Source organism: Choloepus didactylus, chromosome 19, assembly GCF_015220235.1.
Source record: "Choloepus didactylus isolate mChoDid1 chromosome 19, mChoDid1.pri, whole genome shotgun sequence".
NCBI lineage: Eukaryota > Metazoa > Chordata > Mammalia > Pilosa > Megalonychidae > Choloepus > Choloepus didactylus.
The window spans coordinates 48,508,462-48,535,637 of record NC_051325.1 but is presented as its reverse complement, the minus strand read 5'-3'; the positions used below and the strand labels follow the sequence as shown (position 1 = coordinate 48,535,637).

Sequence of the window (27,176 nt, the reverse complement as noted above, 5' to 3'; positions counted from 1 at the left end):
CCCTGGGTCGGCCTCAGCTGGTGGGGCATTGGCTTGGGGCTCCTGGGTGCACCCCATCCTTGGGAAGCAGCAGAGCTCTGAGGGAGAGGGAGGGGTAGGCTCAGTGCCCAGCTACCTGGATTTCAAGCCTGGCTCCACCACTTGCCAACTCTGTGACCCTGGGCAGGTCATAGCTCCATGCCTCGGTTTCCTTATCTATAAAATGGGATAATAGAACCTTCCTCATGGGGTGTTGTGAGGATTAAACGGATTAATATTTATAAAGCACATAGTGCAGTGTTTGGCACATGAAAAGCGCTCTATTTCGGTGTCGGTAAATAAATGAAGAAGGGGATGGAGGGGCTTGCCCAGGGTCACAGGAAAGGAAAGAGGTTTTATCATCATCATTCTTTCCTCTTTACTTTTTTATCTTCTTAAATCCCAGTTGATTTTTTAAAAATATGTACTATTGCTTGATAAAATATATCAAATCATAAAACATTAGCTCTGACTAGCTCCTTGCTGGTATTTCTTTCCCTTGGCTGCACATCAGAATCACCGGGGAACTTGTTAAAAAATACGGATTGCAGGGCCCCATGTCTGAGCGACTGAGTCAGAATCTCTGGGACTGGAGCCTAAGTGCTCCGTTTTTAAAAATCTCCCTGGGTGAAGAATTCATCTAGATTGCGGTTCTCATCTCGGAGCAATTATTGACCTTTTTGAAAAGTTTGGGAAAACGGTGGGCCTTCTATAAAGTGCTCACACAAGCTCATTCTCAAACACAGTGTCACAAACACATTCTTCTTGTATAACTGTAAGGAGTTCCCAGATTCTTCTAAAACTCATCCATGGTTTCCTAGCAAAAGAAACCTCCATCCAAAGTAGCTCCCTCTTTGTACCGATAACTGGGGCACTTGGGGAGGTTGCCTGGGGTCAGAGAGTCTGATAATAAGCCTGGACCCAGGTGTCCTGACACCCAGCTGGGCTGGCTGCACGGCACCACCTCGCTTCATCCCTGGCCGTCTTCTGCTCTGGAGGAGGCGGAGGCTTGGAAAAGTCAAGCGATGTCCTGTCCAGTACGGTAGCCGCTAGCCACATGTGGCTACTTAAATAGAAGTTAATTAAAATAAATAAAATTAAAACTTCCATTCCTCAGTTACACTGGCCACATTTCATGTGCTCAATAGCGATGTATGGCTAGTGGCTGTCACATTGGGCAGCACAGAAAATAGGATATTTCCTCACAACAGAGCGTTCTATTGGACAGTGCTGGCCAAGGGGCTGGACTGAGGGCAGACTCCCACTCCAGCCCCACCTTTTTGCTCTCCTTCCATTTCTGCCCTTCCTCGCAGCAGGGGCTTCTGCTGGCCAGAAGCCTCCCCACCCCCCAGGACCCCTAAACTGAGTGTCTCCGGCCTCTGAGTGGCCTTGCCTTGGCAGATGCTGCTGTCCGCCCACCTCCTAGAGAGGCTCTCCGGTGGGCGAGGAGAGGAAGCGGGCAGGCGGAAGGGGGTAGAGAAGGAAGGAAATGGGTGTTTTCTTTAACCTGAGAAACATGGCAAAGGCAGGAAAACCTGGAGGAAGATACTCTCGGCGTCTGGGTGGCAGCGGGTCCCTGCTGAGAGATGGGGTCTCAGGGCACAGTGCCAGGGAAGAATCCTGACCTGGGGTTCAGGAAGTTTGGGTCCTGGTCCTGACTCTGCCACTGACCCCCCTAAGCTTCGGGGAGGCTGGCAAACATCTCGCCTGCCGGCTTCCCAGGCAGGTTGAACCAGATTATGGGATGGCAGCATGGGAGTCAAACTCCTGTTCCCATTTTACAGAAGAGGAGAGGAAGGCTCAGGGGTCACATGACTGGGCCAAGTCTTACATCTGTGCAGGGAGCATCATAGGAGGATTGGTGAGGGAGAGATGAGGTGACGCCTACCAAAGGCAAGTGCTTGAGAGGTGGATCTTGTTAATATCTTTGGCTGTAAGTGCTTTAAGGTCCTGGAGGGTCTTTAATGACACTACAGAGAGGTTCACATAACCCTAGTTTGTACCTCATTTCTGCTTCTTAGAAGCTGTGTGACTTTGGGGAAGTTACTGCACCTCTCTGAAACCAGTTTCTTCATTTGTAGAAAGGGGATGATAATAGAACAAACCACTAACAGGATTGTCGTGAGGATTAAATGAGTTAGTATATGTCAAAGCACTCAGAACAGGGTCTAGCCAGAGCAAGCACTGTCATTATTGGCTATTATGATTAATGTTTGTTGTTGATTAAGCCTCAGTTAGGTATTTGGCTCCTTGCAGCCATTTGCATCTCAATGGATAGAGTGAGCCATCCAAATACTATCATGTCTGCAAAGTACTTAGCACAGAGTGAGCACTGACTGAGTGTTGGCTGTGATGATTATGCCTATTCAGAGGCTTGGGGGTGGGTGTTCTGAGCACAACTGCGGGAAGGATCAGGTGGGCTGGAGGGTGCCTCATCCAGCAGAGGGGAGGGTTTGGGGCTGAGACTTGGTGGAGCCCAGCCAGAGGCCGCCACCCGCCCAGCACCTGCGAGGGGAAGGGACAGGGGAAGGAGCAGGTGGAGGAGGTCAGCCTCGCCTTGTTCTGGAGGTATTTTGGGAAATGGTTGGGCCCAGCTGCCAGGCTCTGAAACAGGAAGGGGTGCGGCCGTCCTCCCCCTCTCTCCTCCTCCTGAGTTCCTGCCAGCCCAGCTGAGGTGTCCGGGGAGCCAGCTGGCTTGATCAACCCCAGCAAGGCTGCCCCTGGCACCGCCAGGTCTGTCTGACCATGGGGTGGATCACTGGGCATATGCCTTCCTGCAAGTGGGCCCAGGGGTGCCCCCACTTGGATTCCCATTTCAGCAAATGTTGATTAAGCCCCCACAATGTGCCAGGCAGGTGGGCTGGGCACTTTGGAGACGCTGCCCTTTTTGAGCTTCCACTCGAGTGCATTGCCCAGGCGATTGGCAGTGTGGTGAGAGCTGCCAAGGAAGGTCTAGGCAACTTGGGGAATGCTGTGGAGGGGGTCTCCAACCAGGTATCAGGGGTGGGGAAGGGGTGTCTATGGATTTGGTCACTGCAACAGCGAGGCTGCCCTGGGCTCCAAGTTACACAAAACCAGCTAATGGTGGTTCTGGTCCTTGCTATTCAAAACATGGTCCCCAGACCAGTGGCATCAGCATCCCCTTGGATGCTGGTTAGAAATGCAGACTCTCAGGCTCCACCCAGACCCACTGACTCAGATTCTGCATTTTAACAAGATCACCAGGTGGTCTGTGCTCCTTCAGGTGGAGAAGTGCCGGCTTCATGGTAGTAGTGACCGTAGCTGACACTTACAGAACAGTTTCTGTGGGCAGGCACTCAGCTAGGTGCTTTCACATACATTCTCACAGGTACCTGATGATGGTGCAACTGTTACCATCCCCATTTTACAGACAAGGAAATGGAAGCAAAGAGAGGTTAAGCAACCCACCCAAGGCCATGTAGCTAGTCCTTGGCGGCACTGGGATTCAAATTCAAGCATTTAAAGTCTGCCCTTAACCATTCCACTCTGCCCTTTCTCTTGGTTAATGATTACATTTATCCAGACTTCTGGAGGGAGCACTTCCAGGATTGGTTTGGTGGCTTGATGATGCTCTCCATCTTTCCACTCTGCAGGCCTCAGCATGTTGGACCAAGCATGGTTTGTCCCCTGGGATTGGGAAGGACTTTCTTTCTCCGAGCCGGTTTCTGCCTGATCAAAAACTAGTTCTATACACTTAGAAGTGTATAGAACTACTCTTAGTTCTATACACTAAGAAGGGAAACAGTTGTGGGTTTGGCAACCAGCCCTGGTCACCCACCCCCACCAGGGCAGGACTCACCTGAAGGGCAGGGGACCAAGAGTTCAAGCCCCCTGAAAAGGGGCCACAAGAACAGTACCTCCCCAACCATGTGTCTCCACTCTACCATGCTGAACCTCTTATGCTCCCCTCTTCTGTTCACCTCCAGGTCTTTGCATTCATTACCCCCTCAACCTGGGGCTCCCAGTGCTGCCCTGACACCCTTTTCACCCTCTGATTCCTTCCTTCTTCGGATCTCAGCTGAGTACTGGCACATAAGCATTATCTCCTGTGCCAACTCCAGTTAGTTAAGAGTGGCTCCCTGGAGTGTTGTGTTGAGAAGGATTCTGGAGCCAAGTCCAGGCTTGGCAGGAGCATTGAGGTTGGTTAGCCATGTCTGCCCTGGGCATGGGGAGGGCAAGCGGAGTGGCATGGTGCTGCCAGGCCTCCAGGAACCAGTTTCTCTGGGAACCTGCCCTGAGCATCACCTCTTCAAGCAGTATCAGCAGCTTCCACAACTGCTCTGCTTCCCCTACCTCAGCACCCTCCACTCTCCATCGTAATTGTTATGTGTGTGTGTCCCACTGAATACCTAGTTCAATGTCTGCCCAGCATGGGCTTGACTCACAGTTGGGGCTCCAGATTTTGATGAACAACTGGCAGATGTGCAACAATAGAGACACGTGTGCTCCCCACCCCCACCCCCCAGTCTCTTCATCACGCAGAATCCAGCACCTTGGCATCTTCTCTGTAAATCCAAAGGTCTTAAAGCAGGTTCCCAGTGCCCCTCTTGCTCCTTCTCTCTGCTCTTCGTTGACCCGAGGTGTCTGGGTCATCTGCATCCAGCTCCCTGTGTGTCTGGGTCACTGTGCCCACAGCCCTGGAAAGCAGAGTGTGGGCTGATGGCAGAGGCACCACACCCCAGGCTCAGGGCTGCCCTCCTGTCACGGCTGCTTCCCTAATCACCAAGGCTCGGGAGGGTGGGTGGGGGTCAGAGCCCCCTTCACCACCTCTGCAGAGTCGTTGGGCCTGATGGACAAAACCAGGACCAGCTGTGGCCGTGGGCGAGGAGGCAAGAGGGTTTGTTTTGTTTCATTTTATAAGCACTAGTATTTGTTGAGCATCCGACCGTGCCAGACTCTGTTCTAAGAATTTATCTCATTAAACACTTACAAGACCATTGAGGGTTATCCTATTGTTGTTTATTCCCGTTTTACCCAAAAGGAAGCCAAGACTCTGAGAGGTGAAGGATGGGCCTCCACAACTCGTGAGTGGTAGAATCAGGCTTCAAATCCAGGCCCTCCTGACCCCAAAGCTGGGGTTGCGTATCTCCATGCTGTGCTCGGGGCAAGGCTAAGTTTCCCTCAGGCCCCTAGACACAGCCCAGCAGGGTGTTTAAGAATGTGAGCCCTGACACCAGGCTCCTGCGGTTCAAATCCCAGCGCTGCCACTTGCTAGCAGGGTCATCTGGGTTGGTTCACTTAACATGTTTGTGCCCCCCATTTCCCTCTCCATAAAATGGTTTTAATAGTAAGTACCTAATTCTCACGGAGTGGTCGGGTGGATTAAATGAGTTTGTATTGAAAAGGTACTAAGTACTTTCAGTGCCTGGCTCATGTTAAGTTTTTGGTAAATAAAAAAGAAATGACATCCTTGGTGTCAGGCCCAGGAGCAGAGCAGATTCGGAAAAGTCTCGAATGCATGAGAAGCAGTGATCAGGATTGCTCAGTGCACTGTGTTCCGGCATACGGTCAATTCTGCTACAAGGCTTGTTTTGAAAACGCAAATTTGTTCCTGAATGATTGAAATATTAGGGAACAGTTTGAGCAAACGTGAATTTCACATTTACTCTTGTGCGATTTCATCAATGAGAAATACAAGGTGAGGTGGAAAACTGCTCGTGGCTGAAGTGAGCCGTGCGGGAGGTCACAAAACACACACACCTGGGGTCGTTGCGGGTAACGAGCCACGCCCACCCGTACCTGTTGCTCCAGCTTTCCTCCCATCTCAGACACCCTCCTCCCACTTCACTAACTCACAGGCTGCGGCCCTTCTGATGCCCTCTGCCTCAGCAAACTTCAGGTCTTTCTCAAGGTATCCTACCATATTTATTGTAGTATTTGTGTTTTTTTAAATGTGTCACTAACAGTGTTTTTAAGTGTTGTGCCCCTAACTCCATTTTCCCCATAAGCTCTGTGATTTTCATTGTGGGAGTTGGCAGGGCACAGTGATTTTTAGGAATGCATATTTTTTGTCACAGCAGAACTGTATTATAGGCTCAGCAAGTCATCGGGAAGGTGGATAGATGGATGGACATGAGTATGAGGTGGTAAATGGGCTACTACTAAACTACTAAAGCCTTTCAGAACCACATAACCCATATCACCATGAGGGCTGAGCAACCTTTTAATTTCTGGATGCAGTTGAGAAAGGTGTTCTATCTGGAAAACAAAATGGAGTTAACCCCCTGAATAACCCAATTTCTTCTTTAACCATTGAGAACATGGAAATTCCAGGGATCCAGCCTAGCTCAAAGGTTAATTAAAGATAAATGGGTTTCACTCCACAAACAAAACTAACAGGATCTGAAATGCAGAAAATCTCATTTCACTGTTAACCCCAAAATAAAAGGCCAGCCTAACATGGGTTGTAACCCTGTTTCAGGCCTCTGCCTCCACCTGATGGCACACAGCCCAGGAGAAACAGGCTGCTCCAGGCCCCCAGATGGCCTGGGCTTAGTCACAGCATCCAGATGCCATGCTTCCCAACAGGTCTGGGATCAGAGACGCCATGAAAACGCCGAAAGGAGGTAGAGGAGAATCTCTCAGGCAGAGCAGCAGGGACCAGGAGGCCGGTATATTTCATTCCTTCATTCATTCAGCAGATGCTATGCACCTTGGCTGCGTTTTTCTCACTGACTCTCTCCCCAGCAACTCAACAAGCTGATTATTTATTCCCATTTTGTCCCTGAGGAGACACAGCTCAGAGAGCTTAAAAGATTTGCTCCAGGTTGCATAGCACTGGAATCCAGGGTCGGTATTTTGGCAAAGTCCAGACTTAGCCACTATATTGTCTCCTTTCCCCAGCCTGGGACCAGCTGAAGGGTGAGCAGCAGTGGACATTAATTGAGCACCTACTGCATACGAGGCATACTGCCAGCACTGCACCTAAGCAGTAGCAAGTATGTGCATTTAGTAATTAAGCATGCCCATTCTTACCCCCCTCCTAATGGGTCCTTTGAGCACAAGAGATTTTTGGAAACATTTAAAACTGGTACAACACAGGCACTGGCCAGTTAAATCGCTGAGCCCTGTCTATGAGGTAGATGTAATCTCCAGTTTGCAGATAAGAAAATTGCTGGAAGTGCAGAGACATGAGTAACTTGCCGGAGGTCATGCAGCAAGCTGTTGGCCGGCAAGGAGCAGGTCCAGGTCTGACTTGGTGTCCTGTGCTTCTTCTCTTACTCCAGGGACCACCCCAAGGTGGGTGGGGTCTCCAGTGTGGTTGGACCCCTGACCAGCGCAGACCTGCTTCCCCTTTATTCTTCCTTCTTCCAGCACTGGCTCTGGAGGATGTGATAACCCGTGCAGGGTTTCTGGGGTGTCAGCCTGGTTCCTTGGCAGCCAGCGAGGCACCCTGGGATGGGAAATCAGGCAGCCGCCCAGATATTATAAACAATTACTGCTAATTACCAGGCCTGCCAGTTCCCTATTGTCTGCTCACAATCCCACCGGGAACTGAGGAACAGACAATGACGATGTTGGAGGAAACTTTCAATTTCAGGCTCACTGGCGCCTGGGAGGCTGGGCTCTTTCGGTGCCTGCACATCCCGTGGCACCGCCGCTCCTCAGGCTCAGGAAGCCCAGGCTCTGGTTCACAGTGGAGCCGGGTCCCCCAGAGGGCCAGGAGGGTGGAGTGGGAACAGGGCTCAGGGGCATGGAGGCAAGGCCGGGTCACCAGCCGAGAGGGAGTCAGGACCTTCCCGAGAATAGTGGGTACGCATTGTGTGTGTACATTGTATATGTCACTTACTTTCTTTCTCCCATACTTTTTCTGTAATGGTGCTGCATAATTGTTAAGATAACAGACTCGGAGGCCTGACTGCTGGAGTTCAAATACTGCTCTGCCACTGTCTTCGTTTGAGTTCCACTGGAAGCGGACCCTGACTCAGGGTTCAAGTGGAAGTAGATGATTTGGAAGGGGATCCCAGGAGACACCAGCATAGGAGTGGGGGTGACACAGGAGGGAGCGAGTCAGGGCTGTGTTACTGGCCTGTTGCCACTGGGGGGATGACTGGGGCTCATTCCTGCTAGGGAACTCTGGGAGACTATGGTGGACACACACCAAGGGATCCCGCTGAGGACGGTTTCTAGTTGGCCATTGGTTGGGGGCTGCTTCTGGGAGCATTAACCGTCAGGCACGTCCGGCCTGCGCTGCACACAGGTGGAATGTGCTCCAGTGCCAGAAAATAAGCATTTAGGCGGAGACCAAGTGGCAGGAGTTGGAGTAGCAGCCTCAGTGTGCAGAGGTGGGGCTGGGGGGCGTCACATCCTACCTCCTAGCTGTTTGGCTTGGGCAAATTCCTTAAGCTCCAGGTAAGTTGTAAAATGGGACCAGTAATAGTACCACCTCATGGGGTTGTTGGGAGGCTAAAATGAATGAATACATGCAGAGTGCTTGGGATGCTCCTGGCACAAATCACACTGTATGTTCAATGTTACTAATCTCTAGGCCACGTTCCTGTTTTCCTCTGTATGTTGGAAACTGAGTCTCACTCAGCTCAGGATTTTCCCAAGAATCACACTGTGTTGGAAAGCATCCATGCAAACTGCTCAGAGCAGTACCAGGGTACCGTTTTCAAGTATTAATAAGAGGTCTAGAGCTCAGGCACCAGTCACCTATGGAAGATTGCAACCTGCACCCCATGCCTGATCCTCTTACTCTAATATTCCTTTTCGTTTTTCTGTAGCACTTACCACCTTCTCACATACTATATAGTTTATTTATTTATGATATTGTTTATCATGTGTCTCTTTCCACTGGAATGTAAGCTCCAAGAGGAATCATTGACAGTCTTGATCACTGACATATCCCAAGTGTCCAGAACAGGTGTTGGGACCTAGGACGTGGCCAGTAGAAGTTTGCTGAATGAATGAATCAAATGGATGCTGTGAACCACCTTAGTGCCTGGTGTGCCCGCTGAATGTCAGGGCTGGCTAGGATTTGCTGAACGTTAGTTAAATTTATTATGCCATAAGACATTAGGGGGTTCAGCATGAAGAAGTTCAAATGGTCATTGCCCAGATATCCCTGACAGGATTGAGAGAATAATCAAATGAGAAAGGAAAAGTTAGGATTTAACAAATGATTATGACTACTGATTCATTATATAGATATTTCTTTTTAGTCTCTAGTGTATTAGAATAGCCAGAAGGAAATACCTGATAATGATAAATTGTGATCCAGTAGCCTTGATTTTTGATAATGATTATATAACTATATAGCTTTTATCTTGTGACCATGTGATTGTAAAAACCTGTGGCTGACATTCCCTTTATCCAGTGTATGGGTAGATTAGTAATAAAATAAAGACATGCAAGAAGAAAAAGTAATAGATTGGGAATATAGGTAAAAAATACCCTATGTAACTATGTACAATAGTTAATAGTACTACTTTAATAATCTCTCATCAATTGTAAGAAATGTAACTACTATTAAAAAAATAGTAGAATTACGAGAAAATGCTATCATCAATTGTAACAAATTTTCCACACCAGTGCAAGTGTTGGTGGCAGGGAGGTACATGGGAATCCTGTACTTTATGCATGGTTGTTCTGTAAACCCACAACTTCTGTAATTAAAATTAAAAAAATTGATGCAAAAAAAAAAAAAAGAAAAAGAAAAAGACATTGGGGGGGTGTACGTGGTCCTCAGTCATCAACCATCTCACCAGTGTCTTCTGGAACAGCCTCTTTCATGCAGGCCCCAGCTATTCTCTTTGTCCAGCCCACAGTGCTCCTTTGCATCTGCCCCTCTTGCGGGCATCCTGGGAACACAGGCTCAGAGGGACATGCAGAGACTCTCCCAGGCTCACCCCAGAGGCCATTTCTACAAGGCATTGTGCCCTTTTCTGGGCTCCACCCAATAAGAAGGGTGGGCCCAAAGTCCCCTCTGTTTTCAGACACCCAATCCCATCTGGGGTTTTCTGTCATCCCTCAGCACTGCCACCGCCAGCTCCGCCCAGGGGCCCCTCCTCGGGATCCTCCAGCATCTCAGCCATCTTCCCTCTGCACTCCCAGGCTGGGGCCGGGGGTAATGTTTTGCATGTGTGTGGGTAGGGAAGCCTGGTCCTGCAAGTATTCTTCTAAGTCGGTTTCTTCTTACATTTGGAACTCAGAAACAAAGAACCTGACTCTTGATCTCTGCATCCTGCTGGATCATCCCTGCAGCAGACATGGAACACCCTGGCTAGTACCTGAATGGGGGAAAGGGAGGCAGAGGGTCATAGGATATCATGAAAATGGAAAGCGCTCAGGCTAAAATTGTTATCCTGCCATTGATTCTGCTGATAACTTAAAATCAGACTCTGTTGGAAGGATGTTGAGGTATCGTACATGGTTGAGGGGAGAACTGGGTGGTTGTAGAACGTGTGGACTCTTTGCTAGGGCAGACCATGTAAATGGCTTGGTGCTAATGACTTTTAGTCTCTGGGATTCTCTGTTTTTTATTTCCCAAAGAGAGTCTTTGGCCAAGCTTGGCTTTGGTGTCTATTTCTGGATCCATCATTTCTGGACAGGGAACAGGGTCACAGTATTAGTTTGGTTAAGTAAAACCAATTCCTGTAACAAACCTCTAATTTCAGTGATGTTAAAAAAAGGGGTGTGTGTGTTAATTTCTTGCTCATGCAAACTTCATTACAGGTGTTTCTGGTCTTGGGGCCCTTTTTCTTATGACTTCGCCATCCCTTGGGCCTCAGAACCTTCAACCCAGCAGGAAGAGAGAAGAAGAGGCATGCAGGAGGTTTTCATGGGAAGGCCTGGAAGTGTTGGAAGTGGCCCAGATTACTCCAGCCCACATACTGTTGGCCATACCCAGTTCCAAGGCTGTCTGCCCAGAAGGAAAGGCAGCCACATAGCAGTCTGCCACACTCAGAAACACAGACCTGGCTTCCAGGAACCCATTCCCAGAGAAGGGGAGGTGATTGTGTGCTGGGGCAGCCACCTAAAAGGTGTCTTCCACGATCAGGGAGACCTTGTTAAAATCCTGCCTCTCCCACCCTTTCACTGTGTGACTCTAAGCAAGTAGCTTTACCTCTCTGAGCCTTGGTGTCCTTATACTTCAACTGGGTGTAACCATGCCTGCTTCTGGCTCCTCCAGAATGTAAGATCATGAGGACAGGCCCAGAGCTGAGGCGAGTGCTGGTGCCTAGTAGGCCCTCCATATTTACTGATGGATGCAATGGGACGACACAGGGGAAGCACTTGGCACCCACTGTGGGCTCCTTGGTGAAAGCTGCTATCACCACCACCACCACCATTGTCATAAATAAAGAGCAGGGCTTGCTGTATAGGAGTAAGAGACAGCTGAGGGCTTAATGGATCAAAGCTCGCGCCAAGGAGGGCAGAAGCCAGAGTCTCTCTTTCCCCAAAGCGACCAGCACCATCAATTCCAGACTCTTGTCCTGCCCTTCACGACCCCCATGAGTCAGCACAGCCTCGATTCTTCAGTCCTCCTCACTTCTACCCTTTCCATCCTCTACCCCCTGCCACTGCTCTCTCCACCAAGCATTTGCTTGTGCCGTGCCCCACCCTCCATAGTTGCCCCCTGCCTTCCCTTGTCTCCTGGACCCTGTGTATCCTTTGCCCCCAGTATAAATTTTCCCTTCTGGCCCGTTCTGGGTCCCTGCAGCCATCAGTGACCTCTCTTCTGTCTGCCCCTGGGCTCCCACAACCTGCAGTGGCTCAGTAGGGGGACTGGCTATACACATCATATTGTCTTTACTTGTTTCTTTGGGTGCGACATGTTTGTTCAGTAAAATGGTAAGTTCTTTGTGCTTAGGTTCTTCTCTTGTCTCCCCTAGCAGCCTGCTTGAAATTGTGTATATAGAGTTGCACAAAAACTCTTGGGTGACTTGAATCAGGCCTGGTGCAGCTGTAAACGCTGCCATCGGATGGACCACAGATGGGTCTCTTTCCTTGCTCTGGGTCTCAGTTTTCTAATCTGGACCACAGGGAGGGCTAGATCAGAGAACATCCTTCTGTGGCTATTTGCTGAATAAATGGGTGAGTCCTTTGCTGACAGTGAGATGTTGTGAGTTAGTGGTTAGGCTCCGTGGCAGTCAGAAAGATTTGGTTCAGGCACCAGAAGGTGCTTCTAGACCATGAAGGGCTGGGAAGAGCTGGAGCCCAGAAGAGAGGGCCATGACTGAATTCTCTCTGAGGAGGTTGGGAGGAGGTGGAATAGCAGAGTAGTTAGGGAGCAGGGAGGGGCACCCAGGCAGAGGTGGAGCCAGAATCCCTCCCTCCCTTGGAGGGTCCCCCTGCTTCCAGGTCGGGGCCCCAGCAGGTTCCCCCATGAGGAGCACCCCCAGCACCCAGGCAGCGTGTGCTCAAAGTCAGCTGTTAAATCCTGGAACGTGCGGAGGTGGGAAGACACATGCAGCTGGCATTTGAAGTATCGTGTTCAAGCACTGGCTCCGCCCTTGTGAGGGCTGTGGCTTTAGGCAAGTCACACACCTCTCTGAACCTCGGTTTCCTCATCTGAATATGGTGATAACGGTAGAAAACCAGCCTCCTGGGGGTGTGGTGGAGATCAGGTGAAAAAATGGATTGCAAGTGCTCTGCTCTTCACCCCAGTAGGAGTACATCAGGCATGGTACTAAGTGCCTCATCTCATTTAATACTCAGCAGACCCAGGAGATGGGAACATAATTACCCCCACTTTAGAGTTGGGGAAGTGGGGCTTGGAGAGGTGAAGGGAAGGTTAAAAAAAACTGAAACTGGCTTAAGCAAAATAGTAATATTAGTTACTGTTGTTGATTTATGAACTGAAAAAAAGATGCATTTGTTTCAGGTAGAGCTTGATCCAGGAGCTCACATGATGTCATCACAACTTGATCTCTAACTAGGTTCATGGCTTCCAGAAATTCCAGCCCCATATCTCAGGTTCAAGTCTGCTGGGAAAAGAGAACTTCTCACTCCCCACAGTTCAGACAGTGCTTCCAGGCCAGATTCTTGTCTGAATTGGGCCACTCACCCCCCTCTGAGCCAGTCACTGTGGCCAAGGGGAAGGACAGCTCTGACTGGTCAGCCTACTGCCTGCCCAGCCTCTGGAGCTGGGTCCCTCCACTCCAGGGACTGGGGAAAGGCCTCCCAAAGGAAATTTAAGGTCTCATTACAAAAGGAAGGGAAGTGGATATTGGCAGCCAAGCAGTCGCAACAAATGCACACCTCAGATTCCAAACATGCATCTCAAACTTTTATGTGCAACTGAAATCTAGGGCTCACGTTAAAATATGAGTTCTGGATTAGCAGCTGAGGGGTGGTGAGATTCTGTTTCAGTTAGCTCCCAGGTGATACTGATGCTGCTGATCTCCAGACCATGCTTGATATCAAAACACTAAGCCATATGAACCAGACACTCGAAAACCGCATCTCCCCAATTCTTACAACCACCCACCATGCCCATTTCATGGAGGTGGAACCTAAATCCTAGCAAGGAGAGGTTAGGAGAGTACAGGAAGGTGGTACTCAGCATTCATGTATAGCTTAGCCCTGGAATTTTGGAGTGGGAGCTGAGGTTTCAGGGTGGTAAGAAGGAGGGAGGGAGAGAGAGATGGAACCTTGGTCTGGCTGAGGCTCGGTGATGGATGTGGACAGAAATCAGCATGCGATGAGGGGCGTTCTGGAGACTACCACTTGAGCCATCAGAATTCCCAGTCTGGTCCCTGAAAAAGTTTGTTTTATGTCTACTTTTCTTCTTGCAGCCTCAACTATGGAGGAGTTTGCCTGGCATCTGACGCCCAGTTCAGTGACTTTCTGGGCAGTATGGGGCCAGCGCAGTTTGTGGGCCGCCAGACCCTGGCCACCACACCAATGGGTGAGTGCCCCAAGGCCTGTTCCACATGGATGGGGGCTCCCACCAGAAGCCCTTTTTGGAGCGCCTCCCCCTCCCACCCAGGTGGAAGCAGCCAAAATATGCAGGCCTGCGGCCAGAGGGCAGCAGGCCTCCCTCCCCTCTGCCTTGGTTACAGCCTCTGCGCGCCCTGCCTGGGGCCAAGTCCACACCTTGGCAGGGCCTGAGCACTTGGTGTGTGGGTTGGTTCTGATCTTGTTTTGGGTGGAATCAGGGCAAGAGGGGGTCTTCCCTAAGCAGAGGAGGTCTGGGTCCAGGATTGAGCTTCTAAGCCATTTCCCCAGTCTCATCTCTTGGGGCTTCTTGCAGGGGACGTGGAGATTGGCCTGCAGGAGCGGAATGGTCAGCTCGAAGTGGACATCATCCAGGCTCGGGGACTGACGGCCAAGCCAGGCTCAAAGACACTGCCAGGTGTGGGAACTGCCCTCCCCTCTGCGAGTTGGGGTAGAGGTTGGGCCGGAATATCCAGAGGGGTGTCTGGGGTCTGGAAGAGAGACAGTTGGGCCCAACTGTGAGGGTCCCCTCTGTCCCAACCCGAGTGACTTACATGGAACTGTCCTGGGATCCAGGTGAGATCTTCTGTTGATCTTGTTGGTCTTCCCCACTGGCCTGAGATCCTGGAGGGCAGGGGCCATCTCCTGCTTATGGTTACACCCCAGTGCCTAGTCGGGTACTTGGCATGCAGAGAGTGCCCAGCAAACATGTTGAGTGGGGGGGTCAGCAGATGAATGGATGTGTGAGCCAGGGAAGGAGCTAGCGAATTGGGGACCAAGAGAGGAAACAGGTGAGTGCAGGAGTGAGCAAGGGGCTGGGGGAAGATGGTCAGGACCCCAGGGGAGGTGGAGTAGGCCCCACCCAGCTGCTTTCCCCCACCCCTCACTCACTCACTTGCCCTTTTGCCACCTCCCTGACCCCAGGGGGCACTTTGGTCCTCCGCAGTGGGCAGATGGCCTTTCCTTACTGTGCCCTTTGCCATCATCTGAGGGGCCAGAGCCAGAACTCACCCCCGCTGGCCTCTGTCCCTAGCGGCCTACATCAAGGCCTACCTGCTAGAGAACGGCATCTGCGTTGCCAAAAAGAAGACCAAAGTTGCTCGCAAGTCCCTGGACCCGCTGTACAACCAGGTGCTGCTGTTTCCCGAGAGTCCCCAGGGCAAAGTCCTGCAGGTGAGGGGCACTGGAGGGGCAGGGGTGGGGAAGTCCCTGCAGGGCCCCTCCTGGGGGAAGTAGAGCACTGGGGTGGGTCTGAGCTCCTCAACTCATAGCGTAGCTTTGACCCTGTTTCTTCATCTGTAAAATCAGGATGATAACAAGTCCTGACCTGGTAACGTTAGTGCGATGGTGAAATGTGTGCTTTGCATAAGGAAAGCAGTGGCAAGTTTGGCCTGTAGTAAATGTTCTACAAATGGCTGCCATCACCATCACCACTAATTTTATTGTTATTGTTAATTGTTATTACTAACAAGCTCTGGAGCCAGGGCTTGGCCTGGAAAACAGTGATGACAGACTGGGGGGCTCTTGAGGGCCGCAGAGAGGTGTTTGGCTCCCTGGCCATTAGGAGGGTCCTAGTGGTCACTCCAGCCTGGAACTAGAAATGCCGCCCACCAGGAGTGTGGGCGGGGGGCCTGTTGGAATGCCTGCAGGAGCCGCACGCCCACTCCCTCCGAGCTGCTTCTTGGGCACCTCTGTCTTGTCCGTCAACTTCTTGCTTCTAAGCCAGGCAGGCAAAGCAAATGAGGGCAGGGCCAGGGTGTTCGAAGGAGCTGAGATGGTGAGGCTCATGCCGAACTGGAGAACTAAGTCCTGCCTGGAGCAGAGTGTTTCAGACTGTGAGTTGAGATCCGTTAGTGAGTTGTGAAATCAATTTAGTGGGTCTCAACAAGCATTTTTTACAAAAATTGAATGGAATAAGAAAGGAAATATTTACCATGCGTGGTATTATTTGATGAAGCATTTGCTTCAATTATATATTCCATGTGAGTGCTGGGTGATGTAAAAGTCTTACTGGGTGTCGCTATCAAAATGATATTTAAAAACCCTAGTCTAGCAACATCCTAGTACAATTTAAAACAACCAGAAGGCCACCTGGGGGCCACCCATGGCCCCTGGGCAATGCTGTATGCATTCTGGCCTGAGCATGTTTGGGGAAGCCTCGGTGCATGTCCCCGTCTGGGATGTGGAGGGGGTGGGGAACGAGGAATCCAAGGCAGGTTCCTTGCTACTGAGCACTCTGACGCGTGTCAGAGCAGGACAGACCACGGGTGAGATCCAGCATGCCCTGGAAGCGCCTACGGAATATTGAAGACTGATCAGTTGGGCAAGTGATTTAACTTCTCTGAGCCTCAGTTTACACATCTGCAAAAAGAGATGATGTTTCCTACTCTACAGAGTTGTTTAGCCTTAGAACAGTTCCTGGCACACAGTAAACAACATTGTTGGCTCAAGTTGTTTTTCTCTTACCCTGAACACTTGAGCAGTTCACAGCCTACAGTGAGCTCTTACATCTCTTAGGTCCTTTGATCCTCATCTGTGAAGTTGGTTAAGTGGGGATGATTTCATTTTCACACACAGGGACACTGAGGCTCAGTGGGGATAGGTGACTTGCCCAAAGCCACACAGCCAGTAAATGGCAGAGCTGGGATTTGAATGTATGTACATCTGACTCCAAAGACTGTGCTTTAAACCACCAGGTTCTACTGAGCGAGTGAGCCAGCCCACCCTCCTAGAGGGCAATGGAGTTAGAACAGCAGACAAGGGTCCTGCAGTCAGAGATTCTGCCCACCTGGAGCTCAAAGACAGGGTGCTGACCGAGAAATGGGGAAGACACTGCAGAAAAGGGTCTTGGAAAAGGAGGGAAGCTAGCACTGTGCACTGTACCAGCCACTTTTTAAAAAACTTTGTCTTATGTAAAGGGCTTTCCCAGGGTCTGAAAGCAGAGAGCTGTGGGGCAAACAGTCAGGGGACTTAGGATGTAGAGTCAGCCCTTGAGGTCTGGATTCAAAAGTGGGCCAGGGTGGAGGAGAGAATGGAGAGGACGGGAGTGGAGGCAGGGAAGCCAGTCTTCCAGGCAGGCAGTAGTGGTGGCACCAGAGACAGGAAAAGATGGACAGACTTGAGCAATTCTAAGGAGACAGAACCCACATCCACAGGACTAGCTGAATTGGGGGTGGGGGCGACCCCAGGTTCTGGCTTGTGGCGTGTGGGTGGCATTTCCAGGATTCAAGCCGCTTTGTCTCTTGCCTGCAGGTGATCGTGTGGGGGAACTACGGGCGGATGGAGCGGAAGCAGTTCATGGGTGTGGCCCGGGTGCTGCTGGAGGAGCTGGACTTGACCACTCTGGCCGTGGGCTGGTACAAGCTCTTCCCCACCTCCTCCATGGTGGACCCAGCTGCGGGCCCCCTGCTCCGGCAGGCATCCCAGTTGTCCCTCGAGAGCACCGTGGGGCCCTGCGGCGAGCGATCTTAGTGCCAGGGATGGGGAGGGGCTACCCAAGGCAGCCTGGAGACCACCCAGCTCTGACCTGGGACCCCAGGCCCAGGGGCACACTGGACAGAGGAGGACGGGGTTCTCCCCCACAGCGGGGAAGCAGAAAGGGGAGACCTACCCCCCTCGGGCCCCTCCTCACCCCTTTGCCTCCTAACCCCCGAGAACTTCCCTCTCCCAGTGGGATTGGCTGCGCTTTTGACTTGGCTGGTTCTTGACCTGGTGGATGTGGCCGAAATTCGGAAAAAGGAAAAATGGAGGTGGCAGAGTGAATCACTCTCCTGTCTCAGACACTGTCCAACCTCTCCCCCCCTTTTCTCCTCCTTGGAAGCTTGCTGCCTGGAGCCAAGTCCAGAACCCAGCCGGCCATCTCCATGGTGCCAATTACCAGCAAGTGTCTTTCCTGTGGCACTGGGTTCAGGCAGCTACTCCTGCTCCAGAGCCGACGGAGCAGCTTTGCAAGGATCCGGAGCCAGCTCCCGGGGGCCCAGAGCCCCCCACTTGAAGAGGAGCTCAGGCCTCCCTCCGCATGTCTGTGGAAGGAGCTTTGCCGCAGTCTGTCTGAGTCCATCTGTCCATCCCCTCCTGCCTGCCCCTCTTCCGGTGGCTGTAGGAGTCGGGGTCCAGCAGGGATCAGAGGAAAGGAGGAAAGGAAGTCTGGAGCCTGGTGCAGGGACTGCAGACCCCCAGGGCGCCTTGCTCCATGGGGCTGCAGCAAGCCAGTTTAAACTGCTGGTGGACTGGAAAGAACTTTGTCACCTGTTGTGGGGGAGGAACTGTGGGACCCTGGTTTTCTAGAACCCCAAGCTCAGATTACTTTACCATCTCTGCATTTTGGGGATGTTGTGTCACAGGGGGAGGTTGAAGAAAGCTGGGGTTGGGACTAGTGGTGCCAAGATGAGGGTTTCCCAAACAGAAGAATTGCACCTTGTTGGATGAGGTCAAAGGTCATCTTGTCTACTCTTCTGCCTCCTCAGGTCAGAGGGTCTGGGAGGGGTAGAACTCTCCTATTTTAGTCTTTTTAACAAACCGTCCTGTACCAACGGCAGAACCCACTGCTTCAGTTATCTTGGCTCAAGGAAAGATGGTAGTAGGCGTGAGAGAGAGAGAGGTGTATGAAAGCACGAATTGGGGATTCCTTCTCCAGCAGGCCTGGGTCGCTGCCTTCCCGGCCCAGCCCTTCCTGGGGCCTGCAGGAGCCCTTTTGCATGCTGGAGAGGATGTAGGCCGGTCCCTCTTTATAGAAGCACATTCCTGCCACCCCCCTGGGAGGCCCCCAGCGGCCCACTACCCCTCCTTACCCGGTGCCTGCTGTGTAGGGTGTAGTCCAGGCTAGCTGGGTAGTTAGCATTTCCAGCCCTGGGGCCTGACCTTAGCTCATACGTAGTCATTACAAAGTCCCAGGTCGGGGGTGGAGAGGAGACAAAATACATTCCAGGAGCCCCTGTCTCCTTGCTGGCCTGCTCCCAGACCGGGGCAGCCCCTCTGCCTCCCCCCACCCCTCCCCTGTCCCCTGTAGGGTTGTAGCTGGGGCTGCCATTATACTCAGATGTTCTGATTTATTATCCTTGGGACTGGGTTTATTTAGCATTGCTGGGGGTTGCTGGGCCTCAGTGGGGGCATAGGGGGCGAGGGCCCTGGACTCCATGAGAGGGTGTAGGTGTCCTTGGAGGACGCTTGGCTGTGCTTGGCTCTTCTCCAGGTCCCACTCCAGGCTATTGTCCAGGCTGCTCCTGCCACCTGGAAACCCTCGCTCCCCCTCAGCCAGGCTGAGCCTGGGCGTCCCTTAACATTCTGGACGCATTATCTCGCCACCATGGAGCCGCCTTGTGCTGCAGTGGGAAAGGGAGATAGAGGTGCCTCTGGATCCAAATCTTCAGGGCTGCCTGAGGTGCTGTGGGGCCTTGATCTGTGCAGAGGGTAAAGCAGGGAGCACAGATGTCTGGGATGCAGGGAGGCCGGGCCTTGGGGTGTGCCCTTCCCAGGTTGAGGCCTGAAGACCAGTTATGGGAGGTCCTGTCCTGGGAACCTGCCGGAGAAGCCCAGGGAGGGCAGGGCACTGGGTGGACTCGCCTCTAAGGCCAAGCCGGCCCCTCCTCCATGTTTTTTTAACCAGTGTGATTTCTCTGCTGCTCATTTATTACTCGCCATTGGGAATATTTTGAGCCAGGAGAGCACCCTCCCTCTCCAAGCTTCCCTGCTCTGGTTGTTCAGGGGCAGCTTTTCAAAGGCGGCCAAAGCCTGGCTGTCCCAACCAGAGGGGGAGAGGCTGGGCACAGGCTTGGCCCTCCTCTGGCCTGGGCCAGAGAGCGAGTGAGCTCCAAAGCAATAACAACATCCTGGGGGTGGTCAGCGAGGGCCCCCCCAGTGGTTTTCTTGTTTGTTCTGTGAAATCTCGGCTCACCTCCTGGAGGGGTGGGATGGGGGCTGGAGCCCTGTTCATTTGTATCCTTGTTTTGTGAGCACCGTGCCCCCCTTCAAAGGGGCTCTGACCATTTGGCGTGGAAACCACCGTCTGTCCTTACCAGGGATGGGGCTTTGGGGAGGGGGTGACTATTTTCATCGTTATTTTGGGGGAACCTTCAGACCCCTTCTGTCTCTGCTGCTGTCTGATCCTTTGCCAGCAGCTCAGATTCCACCATGAGGGGCAAGAACAGAGAGGAGGGTGGTTGAGGGCCTTGGGGTGGGCTGGAGTCTCCAGGGGGTGATTCTTTCTGTCTCTGGCCAGAGGTCACACGTCAGGTACTGGGAAAAGTGCCATCTCCATTTTCCTTCTCCAGAATCCCCTTTTCATACTAAAGGGAAAGGGCCTTTGGGACCATTTAGTGACCCATTTTACAGACCAGGGCCGGCGTGAGGGAAGAGCTGCCCCTGGGGTCACCTGTGAGTTCAGTGGTACCCGCCTCAGCCTGGGTCTCCCTCTCCCAGCAGAGGCTGAGCTGGAGCCAGGCAACATGAGCTGCCACTTCCCACAGCACTTCCTTCTCCATTCTCTCTTTGGAGCCTCCCCAAAAGATGGGGAGGGCAAATGGTAGCCCATCTGAGAGGTTAGGAAAACTGAGGCCCAGACACAGGAAGTGGCTTGCCCCAGACCTCTTAGCAAATGAGTGATGGAGGCAGCGCTGGGGGCTTTGTCTGGCTTCCTTCTCTCCTGGTTGGGAGACCATTTCTTGGGAATATCTATTGTGCACAGCCCTGGGCCTCACAGCCCTGCTTGGTTCCTGCTGTGAGAGCCAGTAATTCACGTTCTAGGCCTGGGTTTGGAGGAGAACGTTGCCATGGAGACAGCTCACCTGGGGATGTGGCCCAGCTGCGTGAGGGTGTGCGGGATCTGGTCCAGCCCTTGCTGCTGGGTGGGGACGCCCATGGAGGGGGCAGCATGGTTCCAGGACCAATGGGAGAGAGAATGCAGAAGTGCTACTTCCTGCCTGGGCTGTGAGGGAGTGGGCGCAGCTGTGGTACACCCCAACTTAAGGAAATCCACACCCAAACCTTTGGATGTAATAACACCTGGCCTTCCTGTAGAGCTTTTCAAACTTTGTGTTTTCAAAGTGCTTTTTACCTCGAGCGTGCCCTTTGACCTTCACAAGGTGGGGCGCCTGTGTTATCACCCCCATTTAAAGAGATGGAAGCTGAGGTTCTGGAGGGGAAGGTGCTTGCAGGACCAGAGCTCAGTTCTCCTCCATCCCATTTCAGAGCTCGCTCTTCTGCACCAGGAGGTAAACTGGCTAACGTAGGGGGTGGTTGTGCACTTTGCAAGCTGGCTCCCCATCCGGTCCCGTAAACCAGGGAGCTCCGGGGCGCAGCTCAGTGTTCAGAAGCAGCCTTGGGTCCCCCTCCCTTTGGAGGCACAGCTGTTGCGTCAGGCAAGGTCACCTGCATTTATTTATTGAGAGCAGCACTGTGCCAGGCCCAGGGGACTGAGCCCCCCACTCCCAGAATTCCCGCAGTGACTCTCGAGGTCCTTGGGGAGGGCCCCGTGTCTGTAGAGCAGCACCTCTGAGGGGATGGAAAGCTTCCATGTCCATGAGCTCATCTGACTCATACACCCCCTGAGGTGGGCCAAGGGTGTCCATTTTATTCACAGCTTCTGTGAGGGCAGAGTGGGGACTTGAACCCGGGGCCTCAGCATCACATCTGGAGCCCTTGCACTCTGACTGCCTCCTGAGGGGGCAGCAGGAGGGCAGGAACAGGGCTCACAGGCAGCATGGGGAGTGATCCCCATCCATCCACCTTTTCTGCGTTCCCTTTCTGGGAACAGGAGCTGCCCGGGCCTTTGGTGAGGGTGGGTTTCCGGGGCCCCGGGCTAGAGTGGGTCACGTTGCATTGTGTTCATGACCATGTAGCTCATGTTGAAAATTAAAGTTTTTGGCTTTTCCAACCTGCCTTGCTCTTACTTTGTGTTGAGAAAATTCTACCTGGGAAGCCGAAGACGGTTGGTGTTTTAAGGAGCTGAGTGCTCGGCAATGCCAGGATGCCCCAGACAGCCCTGCTGGAGATGCACAGGAGGGAGTAAGTTCTGGATGGACCTGCAGTCCCTAGTCATTGTACAGGTGTGGGAACTGAGTGCCAGGGAGGGGCTGAGATTCTCCAGGGCCACACTGCTGGTGAGGGGCAGGGCTGGGATGCTACCCAGATCTCACGGCTGCCAGTAGAAGTTTCATTCAACTGCCCGGGCTGCATCCAGCTGAGCTCCAGAGACCTCAAAGTGGGTGGCAAGAAGATTGTCTTCATCCTGTAGCAGGGCTGGCTGGGGACAAAGAGCATCTGCTGTAAGAGGGGGCAGGGGTGTTGCTTCGCTTACACACTGGCCAATTGATTGCACTCTACATGCCAGACAGAATGAGAGATCACGGGCATAGTGCAGGATTTGCCCACCAGTCCATGGCAGACGGGAGACTGTCCCTTCCGGTCCCTGTGTGTTCTGTACACTTCCCCCAGTGTGGGCATCTGGCCTCGTTGCTAGGACTCTTCCCCTACAACGTGGAAAACAAGCCTCTTCACACAGCAGCCATCTGTTTCCACTCTGGAGGGCCAGCCAGTGGTGTGGGTGTGCGGAGGGCCTCTAGGTGGCTGGTGTGGCCATGCTTTCCTAAAACAATTCAGACTACTGGGATTTGCACCTACAGGGTGACTTTGGAGTCTCGCTTGTGCTTGTGATGCCACTTAAATATATTTTTGGAGAGGGGGAGGGGGGCAGCCACAGAAGGGAATGAGAAACGGCTGGTAACCGAAAACTGCACTGAGGCCACAGTCCCTCAAGCTCGTCACGCTCAGGGGAGAGTGCACTGGCAGCCGAACCCAGACCCTCCATTCCAGGCTCGCCCATTGGCCGGGGTGGGGCTCTCAGATGGACTTCCGCCGGGCTGGGAGCCTGCCTGCCCTGTCGCCCACGCCCGCAGGACTGGAGGGAGGGGAGAAGCCCAGATTGTCGCGGGCCCATCTCTCCAGCTGGTGGATGCGGTAGGAGACGGAGGTGGAGCAGCCGGGGCGGGCTGCGCGGCGGGGCGGGGCGCGGCCGCGGCTCTCCGGCGCCCCCAAGCGGAGCGGCCTGGCGCGGCGGGCAGCGCGCTGGGGCGCGTCGGCGCTGGCCGCGAGGAAGCGCAGCACTACCAGGTTGAGGAAGGCGCCGATGACCGTGAGCCCCAACAGGATGTAGAGGAAGCTGAAAGCCACGTAGGGTGGCTTGCTTTGCAGCGCCTCGTCGCTCTGCAGCGCCACGAAGTCGCCGAAGCCGATGGTGGTGAGGGTGATGAAGCAATAGTAGTAGGCGTGGAAGAAGGTCCAACCCTCGAAGTGCGCGAAGGCGGCGGCCCCGAGGGCCAGGGTGGCCGTGCACACCAGCAGCCCGGCCACGACCATGTTCTCCGTGGACACGCGCGGCCGCCGCAGGCCCAGACAGCGCTTGGCCGCCAGCAGGAGGCGCCGCACCAGCGCGTTCAGCCGCTCGCCCAGGCTCTGGAAGGTGACGAGCGTCAGCGGGATGCCCAGGAGCGCATAGAACATGCAGAAGACCTTGCCCGAGTCCGTGCCCGGCGCGGCGTGGCCGTACCCTGTGCAGGGAGAGCGGAGAGGAGGGGGTGAGCGCCCAGCTCCAGCTAATGACAATCTCGCCGGCAGCCTTCCAGCCCCCAAAGCCCGAGAGACTCCCAAAACCTAGTTCTAACCACGCCGGCTCTACAACCTTGCATGGCTATTAGTAATCGTCCCAAATTCTAAACATCCTAAATGTCCCTCAGCTGGGAAATGAATAAACAGTGGGATGCTTTTCAGCAATAGAAAGGAACTGTGGTTGTGCACAGCAAGGCTGGACCGCAAATCATTGTTCGGAATGAAAGGCGCTCAACTCAACACACTGCCTGGTTGCATTCATATGACATTCTGGAAACTATAGGGACAGAAGACAGATCCGTGGTTGGCAAGTGCTGGGGTTGGGGGAGGGGTTAATACCGGGGCATAGAATTTGGTGGGGCTAGATGGAGACATCCAAAAATGGAATACTACACAGGAGTGGGTCTCAGTTGGGGGCAATTTCATCCCCCAGGGGACATGTGGCAAGGTGTGGAGACATTTTTGGTTGTCACAGCTGGGGAGGTTGCAACTGGCATCTAGAGAGGTAGGGGCTGGGAATGCTGCTAAACATCCTACAATGCCCAGGACCAGCCCCTGCAATAGAGGGTAATCCAGTCAGCACAAAGTGTGGAGAAACCCTACTATACAGCCATGAAAAAGATGATAAAACTCATTAGAGACTGATATGTAAAGATCTCCAAGATATATTAAGTGCAAAAAGCAAGAGGCAGAGGCAAAACAGTATGTGTAATGCTATATATAACACTGTGTGTGTGTGCATGTTTTAAAGGAATATATAGACAATGTATCTAGAAGGATACACAAGAGACTGGTAACTGTATTTGATCCAAGGAGAGGAATTTTTTGGTGGGGGGCAGCCTGAGAGGGAGACTTTCTTTTCACTCTATACCCTTTCATACCCTGTGAAGTGTTTACTGTATGCATATAAAATGTATTCACAATAAAGTTTTTTTAAGATTTATTGCTCCACTTCCACATTTCCATTGCATGGCCCTATCAGTTTGCCTCTATCAATTATTTGGGGGGCTCTGTCCACCACTAGACTGTAAGCTCCTCGAGGGCAGAGACCAGGCTCGTCACTTCTCTGTGTCCCCGGGCAAGAGTGCCTTGCACGGAGTCTGGCACAGACTATGGGCTCCAATGTTTGTTGAATTAAATCTGAAGGGGATGTGGGGTGTGAGAGGAACCTCTTTGGGAATGAGAGGTCAGGAAGTGCTGTTTCCAGCTCTTTGGGGGCTATGTCAAGGTTTTGCAGAGACTGAAATGAATAATGGTAACTAAGCATGGATTATTTTATTTAACCCTCCCAGTGACTATATGTGATAATAATTATTATTATTTTACACATGAGGAAATTAGGTTCAAATGGGAGGAAGCTGTCCAAGGTCACAGGGCCTGGGCTTTAACCACTATCCTCCATTGCCTCTCAGGGCACCTGGGTCCTGGCACCTGGCTGGCTGCCACACTGGTTTACGCAGCCTGGACCACACAGCAAGTCTGGTATCCCCGGGTGGGCAGAAAATGCAAAACTCCTCCTATTTTCACTCAGTCTCTTTCCCAAGCTCCCAGATGCATACTAGAGGAGAGGAGGCCAAACCTAGCTGGGAAGCCACCAAAGATTTGGGGGGTGGGGTTGTGGGAGGGAAAAGGGGTGGATGGGTCCCACACTACTGGCACAGTGACAGGAAGGTACTCAACCGGAGAGAGCAAAGGTGTCCTGGCTGAGTTGAGAGGGAAGCAAGGAAGCAAACTGCAAATCCTTCTGCAAAATTAGGTAGAGTGTATACTGAGTACTCATCACATGACAGATTCTGATAGTAGGGGTAAAGTAAAAACAGTCACATCTCTGCTCTCTGGAGCACACAGTCCAGTGGGGTTGTCTCTATGGAGCTTCCTGCTAAGGGGGTTCCCTTACAGGCTGAATGACTCCAGGACCTCCGGCTTTACTGCACATAAGTTCTGTCTGTTTTTGAAAACCTGGTAGCCATTTGTGCTCTCTGTGCAACCAGCTCTCTCATTCTTGGGGCAGCATACCTCTGAAAAGTTCTACTCTCCCCAAATCTCCCACCATGTAGTGGGAGTGGAAAGGAGATTACATTCCATTCATGACCATGCCTTTCCCTGGGATTTGGGAATCATCCCTATGCCAATGCTCCTTCTCCCTCTTGCCCTAGGCACACAGAATTGGCTGTCTGTGAAAATAAAGCTAGATGCAAGCAGGAGGGGGCAAAAGGGTTGGACTCACATTTGGAAAATAATGAATTATCATTATTACTAATCAATATTAATAATGGTGCCTATTTAGTCTCAGGCATTGTGCCAGGTATTTTACATGCTTGACCTCATTTAAACCTGGCAACCACCCGGTAGGGTAGGAACAATTGCATTTTGCAGTTGGGGAAACCAGGGCTCAGAGAGGAACAATCAGAGGAGAAGGCAGGAGGCAGCAGAGGTGAGAGCAGAACTCAGGTCTGTGTAACTGCGGGATCGTGCTTTTAACTCCAAGGCTAACCCCGCAGCTCACGTTCACTGAAAGAGAAACTTTCTCCAAGACGCGGGCTTCAAGGGTGGTGGTCTGAGTCTAAGGGGCCCCTAGATCTTCGCAGCTGGGGCCTGGGGAGAGGCTGGCACCCAGCTGAGAGGCCTGCAGAGCTGCTTCTCCTGCTTCCTGCTTCCTGCTTCCCAGGGCTTAGGCTCCATAGGTACCAGCCAGACGGTAGCCATGGTAACGGCTGGCGGTCCAGACGCTGCAGATGAATTGCTCTGGATCCCCGAGGGTGAGGTCCAAAGCTCGTGGTAATCAGTCATTCCTTCAACAAATATTTACCCAGCATCTACTATACTTGAGGCACTGGCCATACAGCATTAAGACACATTAAGTCCCAGCTTCCATACAGCAATAGAACAATAATTATAATAATGCAAAAATCCTTTTTTTTTCTTTTTTTTTTTAGTGCTTTCTATGTGTCTGCCTCTGTGCTAAACCCTCTGCATCTATTATCTCCTGGGTTCCCATCACAGCCCTGAGATCGGGCCTATTAGCACCCCTATTTCACAGAGGAGAAAACGGAAGCTCAGAAACGTTAAGCAACTTGTTTGAAGTCACACAGCTAGTGTGATGCAGCTGGGCAAAGAAGCAGCTCCAGCCACTTGCCTGCCAGCCTCTCGGGAAACGAGTTACTGTCTCCGCCCAGCCCTGTCTGAATGGACCGGGATCCCCATTCGACAGGAAGATGCAAGGGAGGCTCGGTGGGCTGAAACACTCGTCCAAGGTCACTCGGCTAGGGAGGGGCAGAGGTGGGATTCAAACCCAGAGGCACCCGGGCCGGGCCGGGCGGATGGAGCGGACGCGGTGGGGAGGCGCCCGGGGCCCGCTCACCGATGGTCGTGATGACCGTGATGGCGAAGTAGAAGGAGCCGGCGAACTTCCACTGGCGGCCGGCGCGGTGCGGCTCGGCCTGCAGCGCCAGGCGCTCCAGCTCGCGGTAGTCCTCGGCCGAGAAGCCGTACTTCCTCCGGAACTCGCTCCGCTTCTGGGCCAGCAGCCGCTTGCGGCCGCTCTCCTCCTCCGACTCGAGCGCGTCGAAGACCGCGGCGCCCACCAGCAGGTACGACAGGATGCACAGGATGAGCGCGGCCGTGCGCACGCTCTGCTTCCTCATGGCGGCGCC

The 27,176-nt window shown here is 52.6% G+C and overlaps 2 protein-coding genes across 3 annotated transcripts in view; one reads left to right on the top strand and one right to left on the bottom strand.

Annotated features, from left to right (window-relative positions):
- The window catches only part of RIMS4 (regulating synaptic membrane exocytosis 4), a 59,168-nt gene extending 37,382 nt beyond the window's left edge, over window positions 1–21,786 (top strand). For both annotated transcript variants that reach the window (XM_037812165.1, XM_037812166.1), the window contains exons 3-6: window positions 13,782–13,894; window positions 14,240–14,341; window positions 14,957–15,096; window positions 17,176–21,786. In XM_037812165.1, the coding sequence (XP_037668093.1) occupies window positions 13,782–13,894; window positions 14,240–14,341; window positions 14,957–15,096; window positions 17,176–17,394 (574 nt within the window). In that variant the 3' untranslated portion in view covers window positions 17,395–21,786. The remainder of the gene's footprint in view (window positions 1–13,781; window positions 13,895–14,239; window positions 14,342–14,956; window positions 15,097–17,175) is intronic.
- An 832-nt stretch (window positions 21,787–22,618) lies between these two features.
- KCNK15 (potassium two pore domain channel subfamily K member 15) lies at window positions 22,619–27,176 on the bottom strand. Its single transcript, XM_037812167.1, has 2 exons — window positions 26,885–27,176; window positions 22,619–23,465 (listed from the first exon to the last, which is right to left on the bottom strand). The coding sequence occupies exons 1-2, from the start codon at window positions 27,165–27,167 to the stop codon at window positions 22,759–22,761; spliced, it is 990 nt and encodes a 329-aa protein (XP_037668095.1). The 5' UTR covers window positions 27,168–27,176; the 3' UTR covers window positions 22,619–22,758.

What these genes read in the sequence shown, in the direction of transcription:
- KCNK15 (XM_037812167.1), bottom strand. Translation starts at nt 27,167, where the DNA reads ATGAGGAAGCAGAGCGTGCGCACGGCCGCGCTCATCCTGTGCATCCTG. An exon ending in CACGGTCATCACGACCATCG is followed by an intron (nt 23,466 to 26,884) that starts GTGAGCGGGCCC and finishes CTCCCTGCACAG; the next exon opens with GGTACGGCCACGCCGCGCCG.